This window comes from Oncorhynchus tshawytscha, linkage group LG05, assembly GCF_018296145.1.
Source record: "Oncorhynchus tshawytscha isolate Ot180627B linkage group LG05, Otsh_v2.0, whole genome shotgun sequence".
NCBI classification, from domain to species: Eukaryota; Metazoa; Chordata; class Actinopteri; order Salmoniformes; family Salmonidae; genus Oncorhynchus; species Oncorhynchus tshawytscha.
This window is the reverse complement of record NC_056433.1, coordinates 80,438,390-80,447,989: the sequence shown is the minus strand read 5'-3', so window position 1 is coordinate 80,447,989 and position 9,600 is coordinate 80,438,390. Positions and strand designations below refer to the sequence as shown.

General features: G+C 40.3%; 1 protein-coding gene across 1 annotated transcript; it reads left to right on the top strand.

Moving 5' to 3' along the window:
• Positions 1-5,148: 5,148 nt before the first annotated feature.
• On the top strand, positions 5,149-9,072 carry LOC112240698 (complement factor H-like). Its single transcript, XM_042322465.1, has 8 exons — positions 5,149-5,478; positions 5,772-5,954; positions 6,339-6,444; positions 7,149-7,225; positions 7,648-7,839; positions 7,976-8,164; positions 8,386-8,558; positions 8,864-9,072. The coding sequence occupies exons 1-7, from the start codon at positions 5,409-5,411 to the stop codon at positions 8,547-8,549; spliced, it is 981 nt and encodes a 326-aa protein (XP_042178399.1). The 5' UTR covers positions 5,149-5,408; the 3' UTR covers positions 8,550-8,558; positions 8,864-9,072.
• Positions 9,073-9,600: the final 528 nt, after the last annotated feature.

Sequence of the window (9,600 nt, the reverse complement as noted above, 5' to 3'; positions counted from 1 at the left end):
TTGAAGCGGTGTCCACATACTTTTGTATATATAGTGTATTACAAGCTGGGTCAGGGAGAGCATGAAAATGTCAGTGAAGACACTTGCCAGCTGGTCAGCTCTTACTATGAGTATGCGTCCTGGTAATCCGTCTGAATGTTAAACCCAGGTCTGATAAATAGACATAGCCTATATCCTAATGTAGCTACACCACCTTGAGGTGAGGTCCTCAGAGCTCTCAAATAAAAACAGCTTCTTTCAAAACAAGGAGTGGAGTATGTGAATAATCTGCAACGATCGATGCAGCAAGAAACAATGATAGGCTAGGCATCTACAGCTCTGTCAGAACATCTTTGTTCTTTAAAGATAATGTGTACTTGTGAACTGTGGAGGGGAAAAGACAACCAAAAGAGGAGAGAGGGTGAGAAAGGGTGAGATACCAACTTTGAACAGAGCTGTTTGAAGAGGAGATCTTCACGTTTTGTGAACCGTATGTAGAAGCGGAAATATGGACCATGTTGACCACAGCTTTTTCTCATATTCCTTATTGAGGATCTTAACTCAAGCCAGTTTGCTACAGCAGGAAACAAATCCTGCAGCAACAGAAAATGTGAATTATTATGTGGAATATCATTAATGGACATTTTTATAGGGGTTTGTAATAGTTGTGTTGTGGAGAAATGACCAGGCAGGAGACGGGAGTACAGTTAGTTCTTCGTTTAGTCAAAACCTCTCGTGCTCTACAGTTCCCGGCACAATAGTGCGCATGTGCATTTCCTATTAGGTGTATTAACGTAACACTGCTGTAATACATTACTGCTTAGTAACAGCATAGTAACTAATATAAACAGATGTAGATCCCAGATACTACAGGGTTGAAACATTTTCTGTAATGGCAATTTAAGTCTGAAATTTCAAAGTGGAAATTACTAACTTTAGAAGCCTTTTTAAAACATAAATACAGTACAAGTTTGCATTTCCTGCTGTACAGGTAAATTGTTAGCAACAAAAGAGCAATAAAATGAATATCCTACATCTGTACATGAGAACATTATCTTCATCCAGTAGACCATATCAGGTGTATGAAAAGTATTTCTGGTTTCATGTTGCTATTACTGGTTTTATGTTACAACAGCAGCTTGTGAGATGCACAGATTCAAATCCATATTACAATCTAGAGGATCTAACGGAGAAAGATTGAGTTGAGCTGAGCATGGTACAAAAAGAGACTCTTCACGTAAAGATGGATATTACCATAAATATAGACAATGGATTATAAGGGAAGTTGAGGTGGAATGTGTCTTTCATTAATGGTTTCATTTGGATCCTTTGTGGATTGATGGGGTTTTTTTGTGCAAATTTCAACGAGCTATGTTTATGCAATGTGATTACATTGATAAAATCAGTCAGAGTAAAACACAGACTTTGACTATTAGATATTTTTCACTCAAGGAATTTGAACGTTTTCTGTTCCTGTAGTCCTGGAAAACTATTTTAAGTTCTGTTGTGGCAGTGAAATGTACTAAATCAAATGACATTTTATTGGTCACATACACGTGTGTAGCAGATGTTATTGTGGGTGTAACGAAATGCATCTTTCCTTCGATCCTGACCAGTCACCCAGTCGCTCTGGAGTGTTTTAGATAAGGCAGTGAGTGCATTCCTAGGTTTTCTGTTAATTAGAACTGTCAGCTAAGTGGTGATCGATAATGGTGAGGGATCAAGAGTTAATTCAGTTATGTTGTGTGTCCTGTGTGTGTGTGTTAGTGAGTTGGAATGAACTTTTAAACTCACTTAATTATAGGTCGGGAGGAGGGGATTCATTCTAGAAGCAATGAAATGACATCATGTTATTGTATATAAACTGTTGCTCGTGGTAACGTGGCAGCGCGCTCGAGAATAAATACTGTAACCTATTATTGATAAGACTGGTCTCCGTCTATTTTATGCAAACAAGAATCTTACAAATTCTCATAAAATAGATTAAGAGAATCAAATTAATGAAAACATATTGGAATAATTAAATTACAGTAACATGATGCCAGGTTATCTCGAGACGTGACGCTTGGCAATCAGTCCAAAGAGTTCAATATTCGTTTCTCATGGTCTGAAAGTCCTTTAGGGAACTTTTGGCAAAGTCTAAGCGGGCTGTCATGTGCCTTTAATTGAGGAGTGGCTTCCGTCTGGCCACTACCATAAAGGCCTGTTTGGTGGAGTGCTGCAGAGATGGTGTTCCTTCTGGAAGGTTCTCCAATCTCTACAGAGAAATTCTAGATCTCTGTCAGTGATCATCGGGTTCTTGGTCACCTCCCTGACCAAGGCCCTTCTTCCCCGATTTCTCAGTTTGGCCGGGCTGCCAGCTCTAGGAAGAGTCTTGGTGGTTCGAAACTTCTTCAATTTAAGAATGATTGCGGCCACTGTGTTATTGGGAATCTTCAAAACTGCAGAAATGTGTGGATAACCTTCCCCAGATCTGTGCTTAGACACAATCCTTTCTCTGAGTTCTACAACCAATTCCTTTGATCTCATGGCTTGGTTTTTGCCCTGACGTGCACTGTCTTTGTGAGACTCAGAGTTGGTGAAACAGCCATTTTCACGTTTGACGGTGAAACAGCCATTTCCCCACCTGTGAAGGTAAACATTTCACTTTAGCCAAAACTAAGCAAATCACTTTTTCGACAACAATATGTACCTTCAGACGTTACATCAGGTGTGCAAATGTTCAATACAGCAATTTAGTGATTTTAGACATGACTTGTGAAGCTGCAGAGAGGATTAATAATGTGAATGTGTTAGGAGTTCTCCAAAACAACAGCACCATGAAGTATGAACACAGGCTACAGTTTGAGTGCAGCAACTCTAGTCACATTCTGAAGGGGGTCGTAGAGCTTCAGCTTACGAGAAGAGATGGGCACTGCCTTGTTGGACAAACGTGTCAATCGATATAACCACCGTCAATAGTTTGCTCAAATCTTTTGTTCTGGGGCTTTGCATAAGCTAAGAAACATTGACTTCACAGGAGTTGTTTTTCATGTCAGTCCGAACTTCAATAAAGTACCTCTGGTTTTGAATTCTCAATTATTTTGTCTGTTATTAGGGGAACAGTGTTATACTAGTCATGATCAGAAACAACAACGGTAGGGGGAATTATCATCTAACGGCAGGAAGCGGTCACGGCACAAGGCACTTTCAGGTGAAATCAGATGTTTTATTTACAGCAGTAGGCAGTCAAAGTAAATATTTACAGAATGGATTCAAGAATCGCCCCGGTATATTTTCTGTTTGGCATGTGCAAATTAGATCTAAATCACATCTTTCAATTACCAGATACTTCAAACACCTATCTAGACAGTTCAAACACCACGTTACTCACCCGTTGTCAGGAGACTTCTAGTGTCTTTCTCCCACAGAGGTTTTTAGATCATTAACATGGGATAATAGTAATAGGTCTACATGTTTTTTAATTCACCCTTATTCAATCCATTAACCTGCAGGTTAAATGCTTCCACCGTGTGGCCACCAACCATCAGTGTATACACCTTGCATCATGTCTTCTTGTTGAATCTGTTGAATCTGTCCTCTATACTGTCCTCTCAAGCCGGCAAGCAGTACTGGATCGCCAAGTCTAGGTCTAAAAGGCTCCTTAACAGCTTCTACCCCTAAGCCATAAGACGTATGAACAATTAATAAAATGGCCACCCGGACTATTTACATTGACAGCCCCCCATACCCCTACCCCTTTGTCTTTACACTGCTGCTACTTGCTGTTATTATCTATGCAGTCACTTTACCCCTGCCTACATGTACTAATGACATCGACTAACCTGTACCACAGCACATTGACTTGCTACTGTAGCCAATTGTAATGCCACCTGATCTTCAGGACATATTCACACACTGATTTTATGTACCATCTTCTCGTTTCAGAACCCTACACTGTGGACGATCAGCTGATGAACACACAGAAAATCCAATTCATGCATCTTCAGAAAGATCAAACTAAACACTCTGTTATATATGTGGACTATATCACTTTTAAGTGTACTGGTCATAGTAGACTTAGCCCAGGAAGTGTTGATTTTCGTCAGCAGTGTATACATGGGGTCATGAACTTGCCTCATTGCCAATAGTGGCTTCAGCTGACGGGAAGAGATGGCCACTGGCTTGTTGGACAAACATGTCAACGAATAACCCCTGTCAATAGTTTTCTTAAATTATTTTCAGCTTCATGATTGTCCAACATTAAATAAAGTGCCTCTGATTCTAATTTAATTTAATCAATTTAATTTAATAAAATCTAATTTACTCTAATCGAATCTAGTCTACTCTAATACAATGTACTCTAATCTAAACGAATCTACTCTAATCTACTCTAATCCAATCTACTCTAATCTAATATTTATTATTGTAATTGTTCCCTGGAATATTATCCCATACACCATCAAGCCTTCTCATCCCACTGGACACAGACGCCAAATCAACATCTTTTCCATGTGGGTTCAATTTAATTTCCATGGAAACAATGTTGATTCAACCAGTGTGTGCTCAGTGGGAAGTTAGTGGTGCTGGGGATGACATGATCAAAGTTCACTATAAAGAAACATAACGTATATTTTTTACAATATCAAAGCAGCCAGACAATATCTAGTAAAATGTCCTTGTGGTCCTTGCCAAGTATTTCAACTGCATCATCGTTACTGAGTGTCATAGATGTGTTCTTTGCATTCTACACATTGAGGCAGGAATATTGACCTTCAATTCTCATATGCAAGAAAAAGTTAAATGTAACATTGTGTGTTTTGTTTAGTTGGTAGGTTAATGTGAGGTAAACCCTGGCATGCTCTCAAGGTGTAGAAGTCAATAAAACATGAACTTTAAATCGATTTTGACCCTCCCCTTTTGCCCCTGGATAATACGGCTTGACGGGAAAAGGTTGTCTTGCTGGAACAAACATAGCTATGTCAATAGACGGTAAACAGACAGGTTATTGTCAGTACACATTTGTTCAGCATATTTGGTGATTCATCAATGACCTTACAAATGGAGCTTATCATCATTACAATCAACATTCAAAGTATTTGCTACCTGTCTAAATGTCTTTCTATCTCTAAATCTATGCTCTTCAGATTAGATATGTCTCTATATGGCTGACCAAATTATTTGCACTTTTAAATTGGTTTTGATTTGCTCAAATTAATGAATAGACTGAACCAATGCAGTTCCTACATTGAGCATTTTCCTCAGTGTTTCCCCTCCCCGCAATGTAGGTTTGATTGAATTCTAGTATTTGGGTCAGTCCCCCTGGACAGTGGTTCTCTTCAGTGCTCCCTGGGGGCTGGAACTCTGTAGACAAACATTAACTTTGGGGTAGACACTCTATATTTATGTTCTACTCCTTCCATTTTTACTGCATCTAGCATTTGATCAACATGAAATCATCTCTGACTCTGCTGTGTCTGGTGGTATGGGTGAATGTGGATGCTTCATCAGCTCAGACTGGTAAGGATGTGTATTCAATCACTTTCTCACATGCTTGCAGTGCCCACATTGTGTTAGTGTTCATCAGTTGCTGGGGGGGGTAAAGGTTCTATCTGCTAAAAGAAGATTCTGAGATAATTGGTTTTAAAACTCCAAACCCTCATTGGTTTGCATTGGTTAGCAAATTAGAGTATTTAGAGTACTATATAGGTAGAGAACATTGAACAGAACAAGGCTGTGTCAATAACAACATAGAACTTTGTAGTGCCAAGCTCTCTGTTTGTCTAAAGGTTTTTCCTCTGCTCCTCTGTCAGTGTGCAGTGGACCTCTTCCAAATGTGCCCGATGCCAGGGTCACTGAGGAAAGCATCAAAAATGAGTACAAAGAGGACGACATTGTCCTTTTTTCCTGCAACTTTGGCTTTGTACCAGTAGGCAGAATAAGTTATCAGTGTAAGAAGAATAAGTGGGTGGTGGTCCGTCAGGGGAAATGCAAGCGTGAGTATTTCTTTCAATGTTATAGATTCAATATTGTTGTTATACAATTGACATTTTAGTCATTTAGCAGACGTTCTTATCCAGAGCGACTTATAGTTAGTGCATTTATCTTAAAGAGATAGTTTGGGATTTCGTCAATGAGGGGAAGTAGATAATGGGCCTCACTGCCAAAATCCCAAACTATCCATTTAAGATAGCTAAGTGAGAACCCAACATTATCAGTGCTAGTATGTTCATTTTTCCTCAACAAAATAGCTATAGTTGCAGTTATGATTAGCATAACCCCATAATAGCTTAGTTAAACACTCTAAAAGATCTGTTAACATATCACTTTCTTACATACTGTATCATGATCTTGTTTTCCTGTGGTTTCCTGACATCTAGCTAAACCATGTGAGCTCCCTGATGAAACTGCCAATGGCCACTACAGCATCCACGTTGGAGATGACTTTGTCTTTGGCACCACTATCAAATACACTTGCAATGATGGGCAAGTTTTTTTTTAAAGATTGAATTTCGTTATTATTTTTGATATATTGTTTTGTTAATAGCCCCCACTCCAATAGCCCTCTGTCCTCCCATTCCAGCCTGCCTAGTATGGGTTGAATCCAGCCTGCCTAGTATGGGGTTGAATCCAGCCCGCCTAGTACGGGGCTGAATCCAGCCCATCTAGTATGGGGTTGAATCCAGCCTGTCTAGTACGCGGCTGAATCCAGCCCATCTAGTATGGGGTTGAATCCAGCCCGTCTAGTACGGGGCTGAATCCAGCCTGTCTAGTACGGGGCTGAATCCAGCCCATCTAGAATGGGGTTGAATCCAGCCTGTATAGTACAGGGCTGAATCCAGCCCATCTAGTACGGGGTTGAATCCAGCCCATCTAGTATGGGGTTGAATCCAGCCTGTCTAGTACGGGGCTGAATCCAGCCCGTCTAGTACGGGGCTGAATCCAGCCCATCTAGTATCAGGTTGATTCCAGCCGGTCTAGTACGGGGCTGAATCCACCCTGTCTAGTACGGGGCTGAATCCAGCCTGTCTAGTATGGGGCTGAATCCAGCCCATCTAGTATGGGGTTGAATCCAGCCCATCTAGTATGGGGTTGAATCCAGCCTGTCTAGTACGGGGCTGAACTTAGAACACTGCTAATGATGTCACAGACTTAATAATACCACCTAATCACTTTACTAATGTCTGTAGTTATCAGATTGTGAGCAAAATGGACAACAGAACCTGTATGGTGGCAGGATGGAGCAACCACCTGCCCTTATGTGAAGGTAACCTTGTAGTCATTGAATATTATAAACTGGGTAGTTCGGCTCATGGATGCTGATTGGCTTAAATCTGTGATATATCGTACCGTTTACCATAGGTATGACCCCCTCAATAACTTTTTACTGATCTAACGTTAGTAACCAGTTTATAATAGCAAAAAGGCACATCTGGGGTTTGTGGTATATGGCCAATATACCACGGCTAATAGAAGTATCCAGGCTCGCTGTGTTACATCGTGTCTAAGAACAGCCCTTAGACGTGGTATATTGGCCATATATCACACCCTCTCAGGACTTATTGCTTAATTATAGTATATGCAGAATAACGCCTTACTTACTTTTTACAATGCACATTACACTGTAACTCAGAGGGTTCATGAAGTTATAGACTGTACAACACCCTGTAATATGATCTTTCTCCGTAGTGGTGAGTTGTGTCCCCGAGGCTACAGATGGACGGGTGGTTGTGAGCGGTCTGCCAGATGATGATGGTGTTATACAGTACGGTCATGAGCTCAAGTTCAGCTGCCCCAACCCAGCACACCAGCTGAAGGGAAACCCACAGGTAGTGTGTGCCGCGGGGGGGATGTGGAACAACCGTTTCCCAACCTGTGAAGGTAAACATTTCACTTTAGCCAAAACTAAGCAAATCATTTTATCGACAACAATATGTACCTTCAGAAGTTACATCAGGTTTGCAAATGTGCTATACAGCAATTTAGTGATTTTTCTATTTTTTTCCCTCCATAATAGATGTGACTTGTGAAGCTGCAGAGAAGATTAAGAATGTGAACGTGATAGGAATTCCCCAAAACAACAACATGAAGGTTGGACACAGGCTACAGTTTGAGTGCAGCAACTCTAAACACATTCTAAAGGGGAAATCAGAGGTCACCTGCTCAGTCAATGGACAGTGGAGTCACTCCATTCCAATTTGTTATGGTAAATTCTATGTTTATTGATTTGACACATTGTTCCACTTCCCAATCAAGTTACTTGTTTTAAGTAGATTTACAATTATCTCCAACTCACAAAAAATGTAGCAAAATAACGCATTTTGGAAAAGGCAGCAACGTTTTCTGGACTACTATTCTTGCTGGGAAAATAGCAGCTTGGTACATTTCATCACTAGTATTTCTCTGATGTCACCCATGTCTTCCTAGAGCCCAAGGACCACCTCCACATGTCAATAACGGAGACAGAGACAGAACCAGAGAACGCTACAGAAATGGAGAATCAGTTCAATATTTCTGCCAGAAATACTACATCCTTGATCCCCCTTCAGCGTACAAGACGTGTCGTGACGGGATCTGGACACGACCGATAACCTGTCTGAGTAAGTTCTCTCTAAAATAACATTGGCCCAGTTCCTACCCAATTGTATGCTAACTCCCCTTTAACGATCGGTAAGGATGAATTCCAGGAATCGATTTCAAGATCAATTGATTAATTACTATTTAAAAATGCATTCTGAGTTGAAATGTAACTGTTGAACCATGCTCCTGAGGCATTGACAAGTGACATTCCTCAAGGATCTAGGGGTATAGTGATATCATTCATTAAAATGAAAAACAAATAATTTTCAATGGCCCTTGAAGGACACGTTCACACACTGATTCCTGTACAATCTTCTCATTTCAGAACCCTGCACTGTGGATGAAGAGCTGATGAACACACAGAACATCCAATTTAAATATCCTCCGGAAGATCAAAAAGTCTATGCCACACATGGAGATCATACCACTTTTAAGTGTACTGGTCATCTTAGACTGAGCCCAGGTAGTGTTGGTTTTCATCAGCAGTGTATAAATGGGGTCATGAACTTGCCTCATTGCCAATAGTGGCTTCGTCGTACGCGAAGAGATGGCCACATGCTTGTTGGGCATACATGTCAATGAATAACCCCTGTCAATAGTTTGCTCAAATTATTTTCAGATTCATTGTCTGAATAAATGTATGGTATTTCATGATTGTCCAACATGAAATAAAGTGCTGCTGGTTCAAATGTATTCATCTACTTTGATTATTTTAATTGTTCAATGGAATAATATTATCACACACACACAACCAAGCTTTCTCAAGTTACTGGTGCTGGGAATGAAATTCTCAAAGTTCACTATAAAGATTCACAAAGTATTGTTTTACAATATCTTAGCAACCAGACAAATGTTTATGTGATGTTCAACTGCATCATCATCACATAGTGCCTTGATGATGTGTTCCTTCCTGTTGTTTGCATCCTGATAATTTAAGCAGGAATCTTGTCCTTCAAATCTCATATGCAAGAAAATGTTTAATGTCATGTTTTATGTATGGTTCCTCAAGTTGGCTGGCTAATATGGGGCTAAGGTGAGCCATGGCAGTACAGACATACTCCC